The sequence below is a fragment of the Micrasema longulum genome, unplaced genomic scaffold, assembly GCF_059751315.1.
Source record: "Micrasema longulum isolate JH-2025_06_02 unplaced genomic scaffold, ASM5975131v1 h1tg000688l, whole genome shotgun sequence".
NCBI classification, from domain to species: domain Eukaryota; kingdom Metazoa; phylum Arthropoda; class Insecta; order Trichoptera; family Brachycentridae; genus Micrasema; species Micrasema longulum.
In genome coordinates, this window is record NW_028277884.1 from 211,238 (window position 1) to 237,289 (window position 26,052).

At 34.8% G+C, this 26,052-nt stretch overlaps 1 protein-coding gene across 1 annotated transcript in view; it reads left to right on the forward strand.

Moving 5' to 3' along the window:
- Mhcl (Myosin heavy chain-like) overlaps positions 1-26,052 on the forward strand; it is a 353,455-nt gene that overhangs the window by 195,108 nt on the left and 132,295 nt on the right. The window contains exons 8-18 of the mRNA XM_088229616.1: positions 1,280-1,476; positions 2,599-2,728; positions 3,289-3,408; positions 4,588-4,787; positions 6,110-6,233; positions 7,175-7,316; positions 8,122-8,222; positions 9,921-10,030; positions 10,863-11,032; positions 13,862-13,947; positions 15,630-15,789. Coding sequence (XP_088085742.1) covers positions 1,280-1,476; positions 2,599-2,728; positions 3,289-3,408; positions 4,588-4,787; positions 6,110-6,233; positions 7,175-7,316; positions 8,122-8,222; positions 9,921-10,030; positions 10,863-11,032; positions 13,862-13,947; positions 15,630-15,789 — 1,540 coding nt within the window. The remainder of the gene's footprint in view (positions 1-1,279; positions 1,477-2,598; positions 2,729-3,288; positions 3,409-4,587; positions 4,788-6,109; positions 6,234-7,174; positions 7,317-8,121; positions 8,223-9,920; positions 10,031-10,862; positions 11,033-13,861; positions 13,948-15,629; positions 15,790-26,052) is intronic.

Sequence of the window (26,052 nt, forward strand, 5' to 3'; positions counted from 1 at the left end):
ATATCTTTAGTTTGAATCCAGGATAGTGCATATTTTTTAAAAGACGGACAATTTTTAAAGTTTGGAATCAATGAAATATTATCAGTAAAAAAATAATTAAAAATTTTTGGGCCATACTGTTTTGTTTGTTTATTAATCGTAATAAAAAATATATTGTGAAAATATCGACCAATAATCGGCAGAACAACGTAAGCGACATTTTTGGCGAGTTGCGTTTTTTTAAGGAAAAGTGTTCCTTATTTCCCCCTGCACATGTTTTAAAAACACCATAGCTCTTTAAAATTCACCTGCCACACTTTAGGATATTTATTTTTATTTATTAAAAGAAAACAACAGACATTATAACAAAAAAAAAAATACAATATTTACAAACAAACCAAAATTATAGACCAATTATAGTTTTCTATGTATTACTCCGCATCATTCCGCTCTTATAAAAAAAAAAATGTTGACATATTATTTTAAGGCCAAGCAAAACAACGTAACCGACGACAATGTAGGCGGTTATGCTAGCTCGCACCACTGTCAGAGTTAGAGGCAAAACAGCGTTACCGCCACTATCTTAAAAGCGGAAGGTATTTAAACAATTTGGCTGTCATTTCAGTATTGGCAGTAACCAATCATTATAAATCCCATTTACCGAATTATTAAAAAAAAAATGTATTGAACAAAAAAAAAAAACCTTCTCCTGCACAATTCACTATTTGTCGCTTACGTTGTTCTGCCGATTATGGCTCGATATGCGCTAATATGGCGTGGAATGTTCATTCTCAATTTATAAATATATTTTAAGAAGGCGCAACCCCACAACAGAAAATTGAGAAAAATACATTAATAAAAACAAATATTGTATAAATTTATCCTTATAAATAAATAATAGCTGTAATTTTTTATTATTTTGTTTTGCACTTTTCAGCATTTTTGTCTTGCATATAATTCGGTCTTCAGTTATAAGTGATTTGATGGTAAGGGAATAGGTAAAACATACATAATGTGCACGACGACTAATGATATGGTCCTCCCTTTTATGGAGAGGGAATACAAAAGCTTGTATGACGTAATTTTTTCACAATAATTTATCTTTCTGAATGCGTACTCGTTTTTTTAACCTGTTGAATGGAATGAACTTTCTGAATACACGTATATCTCGTATGTGTAAAAATAGGTTTTTATTTATTTACAGTTCTGATTAGCAGTCAGTCCCTCAAAAAGTATGTAGGATCATACCGTGATTATCATAAATAAATATGCGTGATTTAGCGAATGTTCTTGTCGCCAGGGTGATACACGGTTGCGACGGCGCCACCCGGCGCATGCTGCTGCTGGACGGGGTTCGAGCAGGGGGCGAGGAGGCCGCGGCCCTGGTCCGACTGGGCGAGGCCCTCGCGGAGCTGGGCGTGGCGGAGCGCGAGCGCCTCGCTCTGTGGAGGGTGTTAGCCGCCATCTGGCACTTGGTTGCGGCGGGGGCCGTCAAAGGTAAGGCTCTCATCGAAGACCGGTAGTAAACAGATTCGCAGACGGGTTTAGTCCAAGCTTATGAGCTACGCATTTCAAATCTGTGTTGGCAGGTATCTTTCCGGAATAGCTATATCTATAGAGACGGGAATATCTTATTATTTTTATTAATAAAACAAAGAATACAAAAATTACATATTATACTCCCAGGAGTTATTAGAAACTCATTTGGGACTGTACATAAGAAAAAAAAAATTTTGACAATACATAATATCATACAAATTAATACATCCGAAATAAAAAGAAAACATTATTGTATAAGAAACACAAAACACCATCTTATATAAACTACATTAATAATTATCAATATCAAAAAGATTTAGGAAATATTTTTTAATTGCGACACTTCTCGATTTTTTATTCAGTTTTTCGTGTCTTAGCTCATCAGGCAGTTTATTATATTCGGAATGGCCAATATTTTCCAAGGACCTACTGCCAAACTTTGTTGAGCGAAACTTAGACACATGAAGATTCCTTGAATAACGCGTATTGTAATTATGAATATTATGACCAAATGTGTGTTTTAAATTTGAGTGAGCAGAAAAGTTGATGATATTTGAAATAGTATTGGTTATGTCATGCAGTGGCATTACCTTGAAAGGAAGTATCTTTGTTTGTCGGTAGATATCCTTGACATGGGAATCCCGTTTAAGTCCAAGAATGTTTCTTGGAGCTCTGTTCTGAAGAGCTTGTATTTCCGAGATCTGATTTTTGCTGGCAAAACCCCATATGCATGATAAATAAGATAGGTGGGAATGAATCAAAGCGTAGTAGACGGCAAACAAAATGGAATGAGGAAGCAAGCCTCGAAGTCCATACAATACGCCAGTTACGTTACGGGTGCTATTTTTGATTTTACATGCTCAAATTGGTAGCTCCATGAAAGTTTGGGGTCAATAAATAGTCCCAAGTATTTAGCTACATTAGTCTTTTCTATATCTTAAATAGGATTTTGTTACCTTCTTTACTAATCTGTTTGATTTCATCATTTACAATAATTATCATGAGATGTTTCTTCTGGAGATTGTAATTTCTATCGACAAATATCAAGTTCAGATTTACAAATAAAAAATACTGTTTCAGTGAGCGGAAGATACCAGTTTGCCGAGCCTGCTGCTGGAGCCCGAGCTGCCCAACTCCTGGGCTGCTGCACCGAGGAACTGTCCCGGACACTCTTCAGCGGCGCCATCGGAGCTGGGACAGCGGGAGCGAGGTTAGCTTCTTGGGAATTCAGTAAAATATTTTAATTTCTAGATTATCAAAATGGCTACGCCTGTTTTAAAAACCGTGGTCACTATGATTGCTCCTTGCAAGATATATGAGGGTATTAAAAGCTAACTTAGAAATCTCCACCAAAAACCGAAAATTTGTTATTGATGCCAAAATAAACTTTATATAAAAACCTACCTACTTAAATAATAGCGTAATTCAAAACCGTCTCTAAATCTCGCAAAAACAGGTTTCAATTATACTACTTCAAACATAACATTCTCCATCGTGTTGGTGAAGCATAATTAGAAATCTCACAATTCTTTTTTCAAAGTTTTTTGCTAATATCCCAGTAACTCCTTCAATGGAGACTTCCAAGTTTGCTTCTGACACCTTCATATATCAACTCAACACGACAACTCATTGTGGGCAGTTATCATAACCGATGATTTATTTTTACCCATTATTGACCTGAAATTTAATGCATTTAAGTCAATGGTAATAAGGAAATTCAAAATGAAAAATTTGTGAAATTTTCAAATATTATTTTTGTACTCTTTTTAGAACTCCGTCTCCGACTGACCGTGGCGTAGAACGGGAAATATCCGGCCAGGAGGCTCTGGAAGGATTTGTCATCGGACTTTACACCGAGTTCTTCAACTGCACGGTTGCTCTTATCAACAGGTGAGACCAAAATAGTCAGATTGCTTGTCATGTTCTTCACATTATTATGCATTTACGGTCTTCATTATATCATGGGAAGTTCAAAAGTTAGGAAAGGAAGTTTTAATATATTTTTTTATTTGTTAATAGACTATCAAACCAAGCCAAAAAAATTTTCATTTTCACAAATTTTTATGTATGGCATTATCAGCGCTATGATTTTTTTAAAGGTTTGTAATTTTGTAATCATTCTGCCTGTGACATCACAAGTTCTCTTCAGTGAGCCCTGCTGATTGGTGAATTGGCTTCTCGTAAAGCGAAATCTATCACAACACTATCAATGGTTGATTCGGAAGAAATAGTGACGTCGTTCAAAATGATTAATTTTTATTTTCTTTTACATACATTTTCAAGAAACTTCACCGTACAATTGAATACGCTGATTTTTGCCGGGCGTAAGAATTTTTAAAAATATTTAATTTCACATAGCACTGAACATCCTCATTGATGAAGCTGTATTGCCCGTTGAGAACAATTGATTTAATTCTGTTTTCAAAGAAAATTAATAAGGATTTGTGAATTCTCTTTCGAGTAAGAGTTCTAGTTCTATTTGTTCCCGCTAGAATGTGCTTCTCTTCTTTACGATGATCAATCCACAGTGCAGAATTATTGTAAATTGTTCAAAATTTCATCTCCAAACGGTTTTTTCATAGTTTGGGCTGATCCGTTCATTAATCGGACAACTTTGAAATTATTATTTTAAATAATGTATGCAGTTATATATACTGTGTTCAGCCAGAGAAAAAATAGTCATGTGGGTGAAATAAAACCGGAATCCCGTACAAGTGTTTTCAACTCGATCACTACTCTCAGGTAAAAGTCCCGATGAAGGAAATTGGTTGGATAAAAATGTGCCTCGTAGAGTCGACATTGAAAATTTATTGTTAAGGTGGTTTACACTGTAATATTTCATTGTCCCTGGATTGAAACCTGAAGCGTAACTCTGATCATGTAACAGATCATCGATATACGCCGCATTGGGTGTACCATTGCAATGCCATCGGGTGTGGACGGGGGTGTGATGTGATGATGAAATTTGGGGACATCCGACTTATGAAACCGGGGCAAGTCAGCTCGAAAGAAAGCACGTAATGAATGTGATCAAGTGGTTGATTTCGCTCTCGCTTTTGTTTCTGGTAGGTCCCTGACGAGCAGCGCCCGCACCACGTCAAGCCTGCTGCTGGTGGACCCGCCCGGTCTCGGGGGCGGCGGAGGCGCCCCGGCCGGGCTGCGCCAGCTGGCCGCCAACTACCTGCAGGAGCGCCTGCAGCTTCTGGCGCACGAGCGCGCCGTGCTAGCGCCGCGTGCCGCCTGCCGCCAGGAGGGGCTGCCCGAGGAAGGTGAGACAGTTCTGTCCATTCTATTTTTATCTAGATGTCCGGCCGGCTGTGCGCCAGCTACCTGCATCAGCGCCTGGAACATCGAAAGTGTCCGAAACAAGTCTACAAAATTGTTAAAACCCTAATCTTTCCTTTTAATGTGGACTCTGAGAGAAAGACAACTAAGAAAGATAGACGCTTTTGAAATGTGGTGCTGGCGTAAAATGCTGCGAATACCATGGTCAGCTCATAGGACTAATGTCTCAATAATCCGAGAACTGGGTATTGAACAGTGTCTTTCTTGCACTGTACAAATCCGTGTTCTCAGGTACTTGAGTCACGTTACGTGACAAAGAGACAATATGGAAAAAATAGTGGTACAAGGACGAGTAGAGGGTACTCGATCTTGCGGAAGAAGTCCTTCCAGATGGACAGACTAGGTGACAGAAGCGACTGGCATCCCTCTTCTGGAGGCCTCCAGAAGCGCTGAAGATCGACGCGCTTCCCTCCTGTCGACGTGACCACGACTGCTCTGCTAAGAGTAAATGACTGAGAAGAAGCAATCCTGTGTCAGTTTTTAATAGTAATCGCATGCAGAGAGCACAGAACCTCTACTGTGATCCAACAACTTTTGCCAAAATGCAAACTTTTAAGGACATTCACTGCCACTTCAGTTTATGGCTTTTCATCACTCTTTGTTTTAAATACAAAGAAGCATAATAAGAAAATTTTCAGTACTGTATTTTATTTTATATCGGACCATCAGACTGATGCACCCCAATTTTCGGTTGAATTTTCAGAGTAAAAAAGTGCGTCTTATGGCCCGAAAAATACAGTAGCTTTCCTTAGTTATAGCAATCATGTTACCGACAACATCTCATACTAAAGTTCTCTATGGTGAGTTGTCCCAATTAGTGGGTTGGCTTCTCGATAACCGGAAACGTATCACAACACTCTGTCACTGGTTGATTTTTGAGAACTAGTGACATCGTTCGAAGTAGTTCATTTTTATGATTTTTTAAATTCATTTTATAGAAATTTCGCTCTACAATTAAATGCTCTAATTTTTATCGCACTTAAGAAAACATTTTTTATACACAATTTCCCGGTGCACTGAACTTCCTCGTTAGGAATCATTCAATTATAACCTTATTTTTATTTTTGTATTTTTAAAATTCCGAGAAAATCCATATTGAGTTAAGAAGCGAATGGTACCTCAAGCCTTAGCAATTACTTACCTATCTAAGGTCGCAAAAGACAGCTAGCTTTTATTTATATATTCTTACAAACTATTAAACATTTATGCCAGTATCTCTGTACTAAGTTTATACATTTATTTTCAGATTGGATCACTGAAGTCATGAACCCGGGACCGATGGTAGAACTCATGGATCGCGCTCCGCAGGCTACGATGCTGCGAACCTCCCAGGCAGACTTGCGAGACGTGGATAGGAAGGGCTTGCTCTGGTAAGTTGTACAAATAAAACCCCAATATTATGTGTGTGGTGTGGTGTGATGCCTGCAAGTCTAAGAACATGGATTTGCTTTGTTTATCACTCCTGCACAGTTGGAAAAGACTGTCCATTAAAGAGTATAATTTGTATAATTTGACATTTCAACCAGAGATTATGTCAACTTTCTAGGTTTTTCTAAATCGAAACAGTCGTAAAAAAGACCATAAGATAGAAATGAGCAAATTACGATCAACTAAATGAAGTAATCAAAGCAATATTCCATAGATTTTTGTCAGGTCAGTGAAAGTAAGAACGCCAACCGTTTCATGACGTCACTACTGAAAAGTGACACACTGATTACAGTCTTTTGGCGCGGTATTTGATAAATGTAACTTTAAAAAGTCATATCTTTGTAAATAACACACAAAAAAAATATATACACACATATTTTTGCTTAGTTAAATAGTACGCTAATGGAAAAAAATAAATTAGATAACAGTGGAATTCCTCATTACTGACAGAGATTCCCACAAGTAATTTGTAGACACCATATGTCCCTTCAAACCTAGTACGACTCTACTGGGCTTTTCCCATTGTTTACCTTTTCTGGACCATGTCCAAACCCTGTTTGGTATGCATTTCTCGCCCATCTTTTATGATAGACGCAATGCAAACGTTGAAGACTTTTCTCTTTTTCGGCCATGGGATAGTGCTTGTCCTGTTCCAATTATTAGTGACTTTCGTCTCTAGTCTTTCTTTATCTGTAATAAAATACTGTAGAGTCTTTATACTGGGCGTCAGGAACTAAAGACGAAGAGTCAGAGACAGGGGCGATGGCCGATGTTTCCCGGAGGCAGCCAGGATCCTCAATGTGTTGTTTGTTATGGGATGTCGATGAAATCGAACATACAGTTTCTCATGCAAGATTTTTTATGTTGTGAATGTTGTTTTCAGGTTGCTGGACGAGGAGTCCATGCACCCCGGAGCTTCGGACACCAGCTTCGTGGAGAGGGCAGCCACCATGTGGGGGGCGGCTCCCACCAAGCTGATGCAGAGGGCACCCCATCCCATGCACTTTGTCTTGCATCATATGCAAGTCAGTATAATCAGATCATTCTGGAATTATTGAATAAATCTAATTGTTTTGACCGTTCATCTTTTTAGGGTGATGCTTCCAGTTGACTTAAGATAAGTGTTTTTTTATCTGTGTCCAAGCAGATTAAGAATACAGTTCTGTGTGTGAAATAGAACCTCGGGTAAAAATCCTGACTAAGGAAATCGAGTGAAGATATTTCCGTCTCGTAGTGTAGTGGTCGGGATATTCCCCTGCCTTTCTTGAGGTCCCGGATTCGATTCCTGGCAGGTTGGACGTGAAATATTTATTTTAAAGGTTGTTTTAACTGCAACATTTAATTTTTCCCGGACTGGCACCTGGGTCCGTATTCTAATGGGAGTTAACCTAGCCGGACCGAAGGGGGGGATTCGAAACCCCCATAAACCGATTATACATTTCTTTTCCAGTTCTCTGGAGTTCTTGACACTGTTTTAGCTTCCTTTGAAGTCACAGGACTAGCGAGACATTTCATATTTATATTAGAAATGTTATTTTCACTGCCTTAATAGGATCACGAATTCATAAAACTTCCTTAATATTTGTATGGGACGGCCATTTTGAATATTTAAATCTCTAGCTTGTCATTGGCAGAATAAAATGGCTAATGGATATTGCTATATTTGCTTCCAAACACTATTTTCAAACCATCGGAAGTATGCTTTTAAACTGCATTTGCAACTCAACTCATGATTGTTATAAAAATAATGTCGATAAACTACAGAATGACATCATAACCAAAAAAATAATCTTTGCTTCCAATGCCCTCAATTGTTTTTTTTCTTTATAGGGAACCTATCCGGTTATGTACAACGCCAGCGGATGGCTCAAGGCCAGCCGGGAGTACCCGACCACCCGCAGCGCTGTGGGGATTTTACAAGAGAGTACCATGTAAGTTACAATGAGAGACAATGTTTGAGTATGTCCAAATGCTTGCAGACTTGCTGGATTTCCTTCCTAGGGAGTTGTTCATATTTAAATTTGTTGCAACAGAGGGAAAATGTTTTTGAGAAGGGAATATTGGAGTCTAGGCATTTACAGGGCTTATGACCTGTCATTGGCTGGTTTAAGTGGCCACTTTACACACTGTGTGACATTCACCATTCTGCCCATGTTTGAACATCCACATTTCCTCAACTCTTCCATCTGTTGACTTTTGTGAAGTTAAAGAGCTGAAACCTTTATCATGTTGGTGAGATTCATCCGGCTGAACCAATTCACCTACTAGGCAATGCCAGAAAACAATTTTCCAATTTTTTATACTTCTTCTTTTACCAGGTAGTTAATTCAACAATGTTTTGAGTATGTCGAAATGCTTGCAGACTGTCTGGATTTTTTCCCTGGGGAGTTGTTCATATTTAAATTTGTTGCGACAGAGAGGGAAAACAGAATAGTGAATGTTACCCAGTGTGTAAAATGTCCACTTAAAACAGCCAATGACAGATCATATGCCCTGTAAATGCCTAGACTCCCATATTCCCTTCTTAAAAATATTTTCCCTCTGTTGCAACAAATTTAAATACAATGAGAGAATTCAGCCCTAGCTAATTTATTTTTCTCTCTATGGGTCACAAATTTCATTTACATTTTTGTGTTAAGTCCTCTTCCTTGTCGGCAATCAGCTCACGCCGTCAGACAAATGGGTCTTCAGGAACTCTGCAGGCACACAGTTTCGACTGGAGGCGAAGGAGGATGATGATATATGTAGAAAATAGACTGACGGTATAGATTATTATATTCTATATATAATTAATCTACACAGAAAAAAAAAAAGAAATTTAAGAGGAAAAATAATAAAATAAAGACAAATAAAACAGTTCTTAAAAAACACCTAGATAAAACAGTTCTTACAGCCCGTGTGACGAGTGATATGTGATGTTATTTCATCGACTTTTTATTTAAACTATTGTGTTATTATATATAATATCCCCTCATATCAGCACTTTTGCTGATTGGGAATATTTCGTACAAATAAAATATGTAATGTAATGTAATATGTATAGTTTAAAAACCTTGTATTTTGTCATAAATAAATAAATCTAAATCTAATCTAAGGTTTGCCGCATTGCGTGAAGTAAGGCGTAACTATAAAAAACTTACACAGCGAACAGCAGAAAATAATTTTGTCACTTGCAGGATGAATTAAAAAAGCGTCAAAAAAGCGAAGCGCGCGCGGGAGCAAACAGTGTAGACAAACCCAAAATGTCCTGTCAGGCGTATAAACCTCGCAAAACTAAAATTAGCCAGTATCTACTTCCATATGACTTTTCTGGCTAAAATACATTGAAACAAATTATTAGCTCAACTTATCACTGTGATGTCAGATTGACTGAAGCGTTAATTATCTCACTTAAATTTCAAGATGGCAAAGCCAGGCTTAAACAACTTAAACACAAAATCAATGAGACTTATTTCTTTCTAGTGACAGAATAGTTTTTTTAGTGTTGTCAATAAGGGGATTAGTTTTTCCATCGCAATTGATCTACACAGGTCGCAGTGACGTCAGGAGCTTGTTTGGTATAAAAATAGAAAGAGATTTTAAAAAAATGTTGCAACCAAATAATCCAATTTTCCTCTATTTTTATGTAGCGAGGACATGTCCCGTCTGTTCGTCTGGAGTCGAGGACTATGTGGTGCCGGGCCGGATGCTCAGGCCAGTCTACGAAGAGCCTCCAGCATCAGAAGAACACTCACAACTGGTAACTTTTGATTTTTAGAATTTCGACAAAGCTTGAATCTCCATTTCTATAAAATAAAATGTTTTGAACTATAAATATATATTTTTAAATTGGCTACCAAAAATTTTAGAAAGAATTGTATCGCCGTATTATGAGGTATATCCAGAAAGTATGTTTAGTTTACATTTCTTGCCATTGTAGCATTGCGAATACAGATTTGCGCACGCGTAATAATTACACTCACTTATTAAGGAGTTGACGCCATAATGAGTCAGCTAAATGTTGTGGTGTGCGCTTCGTGGTGCTTGTTTGAAATGCCGAATGAAATTGAAAATCTTGCTGCTTGTGAGATAAGGTTTGCAATTCGTTTCCTCATTCTTCCATCAGTCTATATTCATCAACAGATCTGTGAGGAGTATGGAGAACATGTGATAAGTGATAATGTGCGTGACGAGGAGCGAAGTGGGCGTCCTCTTTTATGAAGAGGGACTTACAAAGCTTGTTTTGGGCTATGCCTTCAAAATGGTGGGAGTTACCTAGAAAAATAGTTTAAGGTCTAAAGATTTTTTCACAGTATTTTTTTTCTGAAAATGTACTTATTTTCTTTAACCTGTCAAACAGAATTTACTTTCAGGATAAAATGCATATTATAATAACAAGGTGATTTTTTGTTTTCATTATTTGACAATTTAGATTAAAACGGTTTTTAGCTATTTCCTATGTTAACTTATTTTTGCGAATTGGCAAGCATCAAATATTTTTTATTCTCAATGGAATTAATTCGAAAGAAATAAGTTTAAATTTCATAATTTGGTGTTTTCTTCTTTTGAAATAAGTTTGGTTTTATCCGTAGGAGCTGTGGTAGTGAACCGACGCTCCATCGTGGCCCAGATCCAGGCGGGTGTGGAGAGTGTCCTCGGGGCCCTGAGGAGAACGCGGGCCCGCTTCGTGTACTGCGCTCTGCCGCGGCGTCACGACTCTCCTCTGGAGGGGGGCCTCGACGTGCCCTTGCTGAGGTCGCAGGTAATATATTACGCCACTTTGACTTCCAAGTCCTGAGTGCACCCTACGTAATTGTCACTCCAAATAAATTATTTAAATATCTCAAGAAATACAAATCATAAACTAGTAGATGTAAGTTACAATGATCACTATTCATCTACATATTTCTTTATGCGTTTTTTACCTAATTCTCACCAAGCTGCTTTTCAAATCACCATTGTCGTACTTTCGAGGGCCTCCTGGCCGTTGATTGTCGATCAGAGAGAAATCACAATTTTTTTAATGTTTAAACCGATACACATCATAAGATACAACACTTTAGCCAAGTTTTACCAAGAGTAGCTTGAATCAATTTACACACTTTTTTCACATTTGTTCAAATTCATACAAAATACAGTGAGAAATATGCTCTTTACCATTTTGTACCATTTTCGCATATTCTGAGTCAGTAAATAGAAGTGTTTGTCAATTTGATTCAAATGTCAGATTTAAGGGCCTGTGATATAAGTGATTCCGACAAACTAAAGTACATTTTTGAAAATAAATAAGTCTTATTATATTATTAATATTCAGAGCATTAACTTTGTGGTCCAACATTTTAATATTATGTTAATAAAATTTGTATAAAACCACTCACCGACTTATCTGTCTACCGGTTTCGAGACGCAACCCGTCTCTTCGTCAGGACAACAACACTACACCAACATGCAAATACCACTACACACCTTCACCATAGTAGATTTGCAAAAATATAAAATCGACATGCAGGTTATATATATATTTTATTTTATATATATATTTTATTTTTTTTTGCACCACAACAGGCCAGGAGGCCCAATTACAGTGGTGAATTACATTACAGAACAACCAGGCTTGAGAAAAATCACATTTTTTAATTTTTGTGTTCTCACCGGGAATCGAACCCGGAACCTACCGTGCGTGAGTCAAGCGTCTTGACCACTACACCACGGAGGCCGCCTCCATGCGTTAGACACATGCTTCACTACGCCACCACCGAGGGTTAATGACTTATGAAGCTAATATTTCAAAAGGATTAACAATCGGAAAAGGAGGAAAAAGGGAGGGGGAGGGTAGGGTGACCATTACAATGAAATATCGAATAATGGACTATATTGGAAAGTTACTTGATTATTAATTAATGGGACATTATTTTTCAAAGCCTTCTTTATGTAAAAAATCTCCATATTATTTACTTTCAGTCCTTTATTATATATGTGTAAAACTTTAACGCCGGTATCTTTATTAAATTCATGATTTGAGTCTAAAATGTGGTTGGCGAATTCTGAGAAGTTATTATTACTAAGACATCTCATGTGTTCTTTAACACGAGTGTCGAAATTTCTATCGGTATTTGCATGTTGGTGTAGTGTTGTCCTGACGAAGAGACGGGTTACGTCTCGAAACCGGTAGACAGATAAGTCGGTGAGTGGTTTTATACAAATTTTATTAACATAAGTCTTATTATGTTTAAAAAGAAAAGTCTATGAATCGCATATATTGCCAGTGTCGACATATGAACTAGAAAGTAAGTCTGTGACACAGAAAAGTAGCCAGAAACTAAAATGCACGCAACGATCCACAGGGTTAATTTAAAAAATTTAATATCTTAACTAGTCACATAAAAAAAATATTGGACTATTATTCACTAATTGGATAAATGGATCATTATCTAAAGTATATAATAATTATTCTTATGCTGAAATAGAGGCAATGTTAAATATTTCTAGTCTACAAAAACGTAGAACTAATATTGACTCCATATATATGTTCGGCATACTAAATGGTATAATCGATGTTCCATCATTACTGGGACAAGTAAAATTCAATATTCCGACTCGTAGATTGAGAAACAATGAAGTACTGTTCATCGATCAGCATAGAACAAACTATGGCCCAAATTCTCCAATGACCCGTCTTTGTCATATTGTTAACTCAAGACAAGATCTGGACTTTTTTGGTTTAGGTTTACAACGATTTAAACGAGCACTAAATAAATAGTCCAGCTCTTGTCTCGATGTCCCTTATGTTTGTCAATGCTTCTTTCTTTTTTTAAAAATGTTTTAAACTATTCTTTTATTGTAATATTTAAACCTTATAAATTGTATACATGGACAATGTCCGTTAATAAATAAAAAAATAAATAAGTACAGATATGAAAACATGATCATCGAGGGAAAGGACGATAAGTAGAATTTATTTCTTAAAATTTAGCACACAAGTGGAAGTTAGAATAATTAAGTCTAAGATTTAATATGTGGGACGACATCGCTCGGCTAAGAGAGTGTTAACTGACGCGGGTCTAAGTGGGTAAGTGAGGTGAGGGGGGTCGCAAAGGGAACATAGTCAATAAAGGTGATTAAATGTGTGATTTTTAATTAGGTTGTTCTCAGAATTTTAATTTTAGTGAATTTCTATTATTTCTAGATTATGCATATTACTGCCTTTGTTATATACTTGGTGCAGGAGTTTTAGGGTGTGATTGTGATATGAGTGGTTACTATCTATTATATGATTCGCCAATTCCGAGAAATTATTATTGAAGAATAAAAATTGTGTAACACTACTTAATAACAAAGTTTTATTTTCATAATAATTTATAATGAAGTTTTACAAATAAGAATGCTGATTCAATTAACAATATTAACTTTATACATTTTATCAAGGGCCCTTATTACGGATCGTTCTTTAAGTAGCTATTAAAACTCTTAATGTTTTTCTTCGGCATCCTCTTTCTGCATTGCCATTCATTGTCGACGTGTATATTTGTTTCACCACTCTTCCATCGCCGTCGGTTCCGCCTTTGCTAATTGTTGATATCTTTTGTTTTAGTTCCGAGGTTTCCAAATTCTGGATGCAGCGCGCATGTACAAGCAAGGCTTCCCCGACACTCTGCCATTTGCTGAATTTGCCAGGAGGTTTGATGCTTTGCCGCTTTTTCATACATTCATAGAATCTAAACAACCTGTTTCTGATGACTGGATTAACCTCTCAACCTCTGCACGCGTCGCAGTAATAGTTTCCGATGTTTTGACCGCTGTCGCATAATAATAATAATCTATATATTATCATATAATAAACATAAAATCATACAATGTTTTGAGTATGTCCAAATGCTTGCAGGCTGGCTGGATTGGATTGGATTGCAGAGTTAAGAAAATGTGATTGTTCAAACATAGGCAGAATGGTGAATGGTACCCAGTGTGTAAAGTGGCCATTTAAACCAGCCAATGACAGGTCATAAGCCCTGTAAATGCCTAGACTCCCATAGTCTCTTCTCAAAAATGTTTTCCCTCTCTGTTGCAACAAATTTTAATATAAAATTATACATTTATACAAAGTTGCTTTGAATATCTAACTAGGGTTTTTTGCCCCGTTCTAAGCCAGCCAAAACAATATATAAATAACAATAATCAATACATAGAAAAAATAAATAAAGGTAGAGGACATAGTGAAAATATAGTGAAAAACATAGCGTAAAAAATGTAGTAAAAAATGTATTCAAAAACCCAGTAAAATAGGTTGTAAAAACAACATACACAGTAAGAAACATAGTTAAAAAAATATATGTGCATAGCAAAAAAACATAGAAAAATACATAGTAAAAAGATAAAACATGGTAAAAAACGTAGCAAAAAACATTGTTTAATACATAGTAAAAAATATAGTAAAAGATGTAATTAAAATAATGTATTCGTAGGTATAGTAAAAGAAACATGTTTAAAAAAAACTTAGTAAAAATAAAGTTAAAGGTAATAAGGATCTTCAAAAATTCAATCAATAAAAAACTAAAAATAAATAATTACAATTCAAATAAGAACATGTGTTGGCCATCTAACAGCCACCATCAACCGTCAATTAGACACGTTGTTCCCTAACTTACTAGCCACATCGTCATGAGCAGTGGTTTCAAAAAAGAAAGTAAGTATTTGTTAATATACCATTACACAAAGCCAAAAAAAAAATTGTAAATTTTTATATATTGTATTATCAGCGCTATGATTTTTAAAGTTTTTTATTTTTGAAATAACTCCGCGTGTGACGTCAGAGGTTCTCTTCTGCTTATTCTCTGTCAGTTCTGCCGATTGGTCCGTTTACTGTAAGTAAACCTGATATCTTTCACAGCTCTCTTGTCATTCGTTAATTCATATGAACCAGTGACGTTGTTTAAAGTAGTTAATTTTTTTGAATTTTAATTAAAGCTCCATGAAATACTGTCAAGTAAAAATCCATTGTATAGGCCACGCCACAATACGTCACGATTTGGTTAAACTTTGAACTTCATTTGTGACCGTTTAAATTTAAATAGAACATCGTCACGAATCTTGATGCGACAATTGTCAAGGCATGTTGCGTTTTGTAGAGACATATTTTTTAACAATTTGATTTTAAAAGTTACATACGAAAACATTTCTCCACAATATCCATATTGATTTTGAAAATGCAATTAATTTTTCTCAATCCATTTCACACATTTTCATTGGTATTCGTAGTATGTGATATTTCTTTATTATATTGCTGTACCAGTGCGTGTGGTTTTTATTTATACGTCATCGGTTTTGACTGATATTACCTAATAATGATGTATTTATTGTTTCAGATTCCGTCTTCTGGTATCTCCCGGCATGGACGGTGGCGACGGTACATCTTCGCACCCCTCCCTGGCCTCTCTTCCTCAGGACGAGCAGCGGCGGGCGGTAGAGGAGATGCTGAAGTCCATCGACCTGGATCCCTCCATGTACCGGATCGGGCTCAGCCAAGTAAGTTAATGATTGTGTTCACTTAAAACTAATAATGTAATTTCATCCTGAAATAGTGAAAAATTTTGTTAATATTTAATACATTAACCTTCTATTAAGTGGTTATATACAATTATTTAGTTACATTTAAAAGTGGAAAATTGTTTAAAAATTCTCGTCGCTACGACTTACTGTTAAAAAGTTTTATTCTATACAGAAGAACATCGAGACAAATTCGGTTTGAAAATAGTACCGTTCGTATAAAAATTGCATTTAGAATGACATGTCCAAATTTGCTAAGACTTACCGTTAAAAAGTTATTCCGAATAAAACCGAGAAAACTTTGGTTTGAAAATAACATGGTTCATCTAGAAAGTGCATCTAGAATGACATGTCCAAATTCCCTAAGACTTAACCGAGAAAAAATTGGTTTGAAAATAGCACGGTTCATCTAGAAACTATTATTATTATTAATAACTTATAAAGCGCCATTTTCGTAATATAATACGGCAAGGGCGCTTTACAAAATGATTCTATAGATAAATTAATTTAATTAAAACTTTTAAATTTGTAATTTAAGTAAAACAATTTATTTTGTTATCACATGCTACGGGTTTATTCAAATGATTTAGAGAACAAGTGGGTTTTAAGTTTTTTACGAAACATCACTTCACTCTCACAGCCTCGCACCTCTGCTGGGAGAGCATTCCATGCCATAAAGCCTGCGACCGCAAATGCGTATTCACCGAATTAAGTGCGCTGTTTGTGTAGAGGTATAATTTTTCTTCTCGCTGTAAACGTAGCTGATCTAAGCGTAAAACACCTGTCAGCTAGTTCATCTGGAATGCATAGTTCCCTAAGAAACTTCGGAGCAGAGTTGTGCAGTGACTTGTACATAAGCCAATGGAGTTTGTATTCTACCCTCTATGGAAAACGTAGCCAGTGTAATACTGAACTTAGAGATTCCAAAAATAAGTTTAGCTGCGGCATTTAATACAGACTGCAGGCGAGTCATTTTGTTCATAGGTAGATCTGCGTAGATACCATTACAATAACCAACTCTGGCATTTAACAATTGACGGGCGGCATCAACCGGCAAATTTTTGCGTATGCATTTAATTTGTCTCAGTTGAAAAAAGCATGAACTTATTATTCTACTAATTTAAGCGTCAAGAGAAAGGTCAGAATTAAAGAAGACTCCCAGTAGTTTAACGGTGGGTAAAGCGGTACTCCTTGCATCGGGTAGTGCCATATCCTGAATAAAATTTCATCGTCTGGCTGAAGCCATCCATAGTTGTTCCGTTTTAGGTGGGTTTAATGTTAGTCTATTTACAGCCATCCAGTTTCCTTTTTTCTCAATGCATCCATCAATTAAATTAACAAGCACACTTCTCTCGCCTGGTTTGCATTAAAAATAAATCTACGTATCATCTGCAAAGCAGTGGAGACCGTAATCCACATTATTTGATCATTTTCTCTATATCTTTAGTGTATAGGAGATAGAGGAGTGGCCCGAGTACTGACCCTTGAGGTACTTCAGTAGACACCTGAAAGTTGGGTGAGCTTTTATCTTGGAACACAACTGCATATTCCCTTTCATTGAAATATGAACTGAATTGTGTCTGATCACGGATACCTTAAGTTTTCTCCAGACTTTCAAGCAAAATATTATGGTCTACAGTATCAAATGCAGCACTCATGTCCAAAAGAGCCACCAACACCTGATAACCAGAGTCTACCGCCGTTATGAAAGACAGTACTCTTAACACTCCTGTCTCCGTGGAATGAAAACGTCGGTATGCTGATTGCCTTACCGAAAATAGAGAATTCTGCTCGATTGTTTTCGAAATCGCATCTAGAATGTCATGTCGAAATTTCACGGCGCTACGACCTACCGTTTTTTTTAATATATATATTTTTTTAATTATTAAAATTTTTCATTGATTAACCCTTACGGGTTACATACATTTAACAAAATATTTTTACTTTTAAAATTCACATTCTACTGTTAATAATAATATTTTTAACATCTTTTGTGAAGGTTGTCTGAGTCTTTTGTTTAGTTTTGTCTGGTAGTATATTGTATAATTTCAGTCCATGGTTTATTAGTCTCGATTGTCCTTTTCTCGTTTTAAAAGGTTGTATATGATATGTTTCTGATATTCTCGTATTGTGTTCATGTTTACTATAGTTTTTTTCAAGTTTTAATTCTTCGTCTACAATTACATCAGTGGCTAATTTATGAATAACTTTTAAGTATTCTAGTTTAAAGAGTTCAGTTACATTTAATTGTTTAGTTTGTTTAAAAAGTTCTTTAGTTGCTGTTAGATAGGGTAGGTCATATCGTGGTTATACAAGTGACCATTTGCAAAAATGACGAAATTGTAATTATTGACTTTTTGACATCGTATTAGCATAATGCTTGGCTGGTAAAAATGCCAAGTCAATCCGACACTCCAAAAAAAATTAAATTTGTAAAATATGTGACCATTTGATAGAAGCTCACAGATTTTTGACAAGTAAAACTGACCAACACACATCGTCACTTTTATTAGTGAATTTAAGATCCAAAGAATTGACCAAGTAACAGCCAGTCAATTTTACTTGTAGGTGATGTCACCAGTGAAGAGTTAGTTAGAGGTAGTAGTTAGTAAGTTAGTATACGTTTTGTGTTTGACAGGTACGTTTTTTTTATAAAAAGTTCATTTATAAACTTTATTCTTTAGATTATTACGTAACACTTCTTAATTATTCGTTCTTTTTCGTTTATTTTGTATTTATGTGTATTTAACCTTTATAAATATAAAAAAATGGATTATTCAGATGACAAATTCCCAAAAACACCATTTATAGTTATAAAATAAAATAAAATAAAATACTACCTCCCCCTCAACGAACGAAACAAAAATGATTATCTGCGAAATTTTATGTCAAATTTTACAGGGTAAAATTGACTAAGTTTTTCTTTTTTTTATATAAAAGTAATAATGCTTTTTAAGTACGTTTATAGTTTACATTAAAGTTGAAAGTACCGCACATATAATGTAAAATTACCAACCACCTACTTGAAAAATCTGATCTTTGAGGAGCAATTGAACTCTAGAAAAACACTAAAATGGCTCCCCTGAACATTATTGATTTTGTCACTTGGTCAATTTCTCTAGTATGCCCACGATATACTAACTTTAATATTTTATTTTGCTGTCTTTGTAGTCTGTTTATGTCATTTAAATAAAAATTAATCAAATTATGTTAAAAAGTTTGATTTTATATCGACGAAGACCGCGAAAAAATTGACTTGAAAATTGCACAGTTCACCTAGAAAATGCGTCTAGAACGATTTGTCTAAATTGCACGTCGCTACGACTAACTGTATCAGAAAATTTCTTGTGACGGACAAACAAACATCATCATCATCATTCCATTTTTGCACCCAATGGTGCATAGGGAACGTCAATGCTTTAAACATAATTAACTTTAATCATTCAAAAATTTCAATCTTGTATTTTAAATGACAAATACTTTTATCCCTGAACTTTTCAAATTGGTATTAAAATAATAAACACTTCTAATATAATAACATTATATATGTCATTGCAAATAATTAATGCGCACATTATTTATGCTAATTATTGTTTTTTTACCATCAATTTATGTTTGATGTCTCAAGAAATTCGCTTTTAAGATAAAATTTTAAATAAGAAGATTTATTTCGATGTCTTATTATTTATATTGTAAAAACATAACATGGTGCGGGGAATGGCAAGGGGGGGGGGGGGTGTAAGGGATTTTAGTTATAAAATTAGTCAACTGCCACGTAAGGCTGGTCGACCTCTTCCATCGCTATGATTTTTTAAAGTTTTGTTATTTTGAAAACCTCCACCGGAATTTTGAAACTACACGACCTGTAACGTCATTAATTGGCGAGTGATCAATACATTAATTTAACTGGCGTTTATTTCACGAACCGCTGATTTGCAAGCATTCTACATCGTTTGACATGATCGGATTAGTTTGTGGGAACGACAAACTGTTTTTGTCACCGACATTTAAAAGCTAAACCTCGTACTATGAGGAAGTTCAGTGTTTATTAAAATATTTTTTTATTGTTTTATTTGTATTGTTTATAGAGTCCAACCGTTTTTTAGGTGGCTTAAAATTGTATAATCTTGTCTACTAACTTTTTATTATATAAATAAAAGACGAGTGATACTTTAATCCACAAATTTGGAATATCCAGTGACCGGTTTCATCGCTTTCGCGACATCTTCGAGACTGGTATCTTTATTAAGGAGTTCAATGTATTAATACAAAACAGAGGTAAGGATAGATAATTCAAAATCACATGAAAGTAAATTATTTTTATCTTAAGGATCATTATCAATTTTTTTTTCGGGTTAACTAATAAGTGGATATAATGCTATTTTAATGAGTTTAAGCATTTAAAATAAATAAAATTAAAAATAAAATACTTAAACTCATTAAAATAGCATTATATTCACTCAACAGTTAACTCAAAAATAAAATGTTGATAATGATCCTTAAGATAAAAATAACTTCATATAATTTACTTTCGTATGATTTTGAATTATCTATTCTTACCCCTGTTTCGTATAAATACATTGAACTCCTAAATAAAGATACCAGTCTCGAAGATGTCGCGAAATCGATGAAACCGGTCACTGGATATTCGAAATTTGTGGATTAAAGTATCACTCGTCTTTTATTTATATAATAAATTACAATGAACTTCCATCAAGAATTTTCACTTACAAACTTATTTTTTTTGTCTATTAACTGCTAAAAATAATTAATGACTAAGAAAGCTTGAATTTGATTAACATAGAATTATTGGCAGTGTATTATTATATTTCGTTCGAAGCCGGTTGTTTTTTTTTTTACCGACAGTGTATTTTTATCGCATACAATTATCGATTAATAAGTTACACGATACCCTCTGTATTCAAGACCACCGACTTATCGATAAAGCGTTAATACGTAAAATCGACGCATGCGTGATACCGGAAGAAACGGACTCCATCACACTCGAATTGGCCGGAGGAATTTGAAAAAAGTTATCTGTGGTGAAAGAACTGATTATGGTATAATGATATGGTGCTGTGGTCGCTGAAGGCGGTTGCGACCACAGCTCCGTGGACGGTCGACGTAAAACACCAGGCAGACATTACATTATTCAATGTAACGTGAAAATGGAACGCCTCTTACACCAGTGCGGAGCTATGGGCTGGGGCGGTGCCGCCATTTACACGGATTTTTTATATATATTTTTTTTTTATTAAATTGAAAACATATTATACATAATTATATACAATATTCCCAAGGAGTTTTTAAAAAAAAACTCATTTAGGGACATACAGATAACAAATTTATTTAAAGACGTTTTTATATTTTAAACTATAATATTATTTACAAAAGCAGAAAAATTAAAATTATAATATACTACAAATTAAAAAGGGTATGAAAAATACTTGAAAATAACAAAATAAACAGAATACTAGGCATGGAAATAAATTTAAAAAAATGTTTACATTATGCAATCTGGGAAAGAAAATTGAAAAAGTGTAAAAATTACATGTATGTATATATACATACTGAACTAGTACAAAATAAAATCATTTTTTTTAATTAACAAAATATGCGCACGAATGCGCATTTTAAATTCGAAATGCCTCTAGAAGGCAAAAAATCAACAGTATTTTTATGTTTTTCTTGTTCCGCTCCTATCGGAGGTGTGCGACCATAATTTGACACTCCTCTCGATCCTGAGCCATTCTGATGAGCATTGCTGCATCTGGTATTCTAAACCACTGCTGAAGATTCCTGAGCCATGACTAGAGATGCAAGGCGGTAAAATTGCCCCGGTATTTTACGGGAATTTTCCCAGATTTTGGTAAAATACGGTAATTTTCGGTAAAAAACGAATATGGATTAATTTTTAATTTTAGAAGATATAACAAATACAAGTAGCTTTGTTTTAGGACACGTTAGTGTTGGTCCAAAAAAAGGATTTTTAAGTGCATTTATTCTCTCAGACTTTTGTATTTTTTTTTTATAAAACTACACATACGTAATTATACACAAAAAGTTTTTGATAAAATATTCGCCGGCTGTGCAAGAGTCCGCAACGACAGAATGTGCAAGAGTGCGCATGCAAAAAGCATGGCACCAAATTCACATTGCATGCAATCTTACCGATTGACCAGTAATCGGAGGAGGCAGCTAAAGCCCGCAACGGGCATTTCCAACAATGCAGACATTTCAACGAAATGTCGATTTTAGCCTAGTAAGTATTTTCCGCAATATTTGGAAAGACTTATTTTGAACACCATTTTTTCAAAATCGTGGCATGAGCGGTGGTCGTTCAAGGTCACAAACTTAAAGTTTTATGTCCACCGATCCTGTTAAGTTTCAAAACATAATAACCTTTTTTTATCAAAAAAATTACATACCGAATGACCTTAAACGTCTCATACTTAAAATAAATCTCGACAACCACCCGCTGGATCTAAACCTGGTTTTCACTGTCATGTAACGTGCCCTAAAACAAAGGTACTCGTATTTGTTATATTTTCTAAAAATATAAATTAGTAGGCATATTCATTTTTTACCGAAAATTACCGTAAAATGCCGAAAATTACGGTATTTTACCGCGCCTTTTGGTAAAATTACGCAATTTTACATCCATAGCCATGATGTTATTTTACGTCCCATGCCCCGTCTACCCCGTATCGTCCCGTCCCGTCCACTATGAGTCGTGGAAGTCATATTTTTCTCCACGGAATATGTGACCTAAGGATCTATGGAATACCATCGAGCAAAAAAACATTTTTTTGTACATTAGTAGCATAAAAAAATATTTATAAATTTATAATTTTTAATTCCCGCGAAAACGGTTCATTGCATAGGCCACGCCCCTAACACGTCACGATTCGCTTAAATTTTGAACTTTGTTTGCGACCGTTTAAATTTAAATATATCATCGTCACGAATCTTGCGAGAGAGTGTCAGAAAAACTATGTTCAAATACCTATTTTTCACAACACGGATTATCTCTTCGTTCTAGTAACGAGAGAACCCTTTTCAAATAATATAATTTGGGCGTATTATAAAATTAAATAAATAAAATACCCTTTCATCGCTTTAATTTTCTTGCCTCCTCTTTCACAGTAGTAGCTGCTCGATTGTGGAATAATCTACCCACTAATGTTAGAGGCGCCCTTTATTTTCTTTTAAGTCAAGATTGAAATGTCACTATCTAAATATTTAAATTGTTACTTTATCCTTCTTCTTTCCTTATTTCAATATAGTGATAATTTTTTTATATTTTTTTTTTAGTTAATCTTTGTTTTTAATTTTGTATAAAATCGCAAGATTCAATATGTTCATGTACGTACTTGTAATTTTCTCAAACTGAACGGTTTGGGTAGGTAGAAAGAAATTGCCTTAAGGCAATATGCCCGCCCTTATATGTATATATATTGTATACGTATATAAAGTGTTGAATAAGTATATAAATATTCATCAAATTGCGGGCTATGTATAGCGTGTGAGCTCGCTAATATATGACAGTATAATTTTTATTGTCTTTGAATTTCCTAGAGTTTTAACCATCGAAAAAAAAGAAGATTGCAAATAAAATCAACAGACAATGGAAATTTGATGTGTATTATTTTAATAGATTGTTTATAACAGAAAAATACATAGAGAAATATGCATTTTTATTTTTTGTAATAAAAACAGTCTAGTAAATTCGAATAAATAAAAATACGCTTTATATTAACAATATTAATTAAAATGCAAAAATAACATTGAATACTTGAAAAATAAATATAACTGAGTGTTACAAACATAATTTAAAAAACGGATAGCTATTAAAAGTAAAAACTATCTTTAGTATAATTCTTATAGCGGTAAATACATAAACATTATAAAACAGGAGTTATACGAATACAAAAATAATATTGTAACTAGGCGGCTACCTACACGGTTAAATTTCGAAACACCACGCAATTTCTTATCTCGGCTACGCTATGTATAAAGAAAAAAATAATTTGAATTAATAATTTCATCACGTCATGAAGTCACCCCTGGGTAGCGCCTGCTAACGTCAATCAACAAAAACATTCTCGTTTTAATTACAATATTTCGGCTACGCCATAAATCTCTTTTTTTAAATAATTTCTCACGTCACAAAGTCGCCCCTGGGTAGCGCCTGCTAACGTCAATCAACAAAAACATCCTCGTTTTAATTACAATATTTCGGCTACGCCATGAATCTCTTTTTTTAAATAATTTCTCACGTCACAAAGTCGCCCCTGGGTAGCGCCTGCTAACGTCAATCAACAAAAACATCCTCGTTTTTATAACAGTATTTCGGCTACGCCATGAATTTCTTATAAAAAATGTCAAAACGTCACAAAGCCACTCTCTGAGTGTCGCTACTGACATCATTTACAAAAACATAATTATTTGTGCTTTTTTCAGGTACGAAACATTTTTTTTAAATACACCTACCTAACCGATAAAATACTATTAGTAATTAAACCAAGGTGTGCTTTAAAGTTCCGTATGGCCAAATAATATTATTTATTATTAGAATATTATTGACATGTAGTTCAAGCATTGCTGCATTCACGTTGCTTTACTTCTGAGAGCTCAACTGCTATGTTTTTCCATGGTTATGTTAATGTCATCTGTCATGTATTGGCGAGCTCACAGGCTATACTTACGCCCAAATTGCTCTGCCGCCGATTGACCTCCGCTCGATTTCCTTTTTTAGGATTTTTACCAGGGCACAGCCATCGATTCGAAAACATCAGTCGAGGGTTCTGGTTTTATTATATCTCACAGGCAGAACTGTACGGACACGAGAATAATGATAAACATATAAACAATCAACATTAGTAACTCAATTAATGAAACAATTACTAACGTTGTTATTTCGCACTTGACTGCATTTAAAGTTGTTATAATCGTCAAGTAAAAGTTGTTATCTTCGACGGATCAATAGTATCAATTGCCTCAATCTACGTACTATTAACTATTACGGTAGTATTTACACGCCGCGCCGTACGCGAGTATGTAGATTTTCATTATTAAATCGTTTCACACGGTTTCATTGTCGTGTTTAGATGCTGGAATAAATTATCTGAACGATAGACTCGATCAGTTTTGCCGTAGGTAGATAGTTTATTAATTATGCCCGTATAAAATGATATTTTCCAACGATATTGTTTATTATATACGGTAAAGCACTATGTTCCATATAGTTTAAATTCTTTCGCTCAAAAACGAAATCAGAGTATCGAATACACGAAAACGATGTCAGAGTACCAAATGTACGAAAACAACATCAGAGTACCGAATCTACAAAATCATATCAGACTAACGAACGTACGAAAACGATGTCAGAGTACCAAATGTACGAAAACTATATCAGAGTACCGAATATACAAAATCATATCAGAGTAACGAACGTACAAAAACGATGTCAGAGTACCAAATGTACGAAAACGATGTCAGAGTACCAAATGTTCGAAAACAATATCAGAGTACCGAATATACAAAATCATATCAGAGTAACAAACGTACGAAAACTATATCAGAGTACCGAATATACAAAATTATATCAGAGTAACGAACGTACACAAACGATGTCAGAGTACCAAATGTACGAAAACAATATCAGAGTACCGAATATACAAAATCATATCTGACTAACGAACGTACAAAAACTATGTCAGAGTACCAAATATAACAAAACGATATCAGAGTACCTAATAAACAAAACGATATCAGAGTACCAAATATACAAACTGATATCCGAGTACCGAATGTGTGAAAACGATATCAAAGTACCAAATATACAAAATGATATCAGAGCACCAAATGTACGAAAACGAAATACATAGGTAAACGTCGTTTTACGCCGGGGTTCCGTTCCGAGAGACACCGGCATTAAAATTCGGCGTAAAATGAACACAAATATAATAGATATAAGATATTATAAGGTTAGATTCCGTGTCGAAATTCTAAGAACAATCTAACATGTTTATTTAATACATATCCTATATAATATTCAAAATAAAATTTAAATGTATTTAATAAATACAGTTTTATTTCGTTTATACAATTCATAATAATCTCTTGATATATTTTTTTTTATACTAAATACTAACTCACCAGTTCGTCGGTACTAAATTAAATTCTCACACTTTTTTGAAAAAAACATCCAATTTCATTTGCTTTATTGTTGCTTTCCTT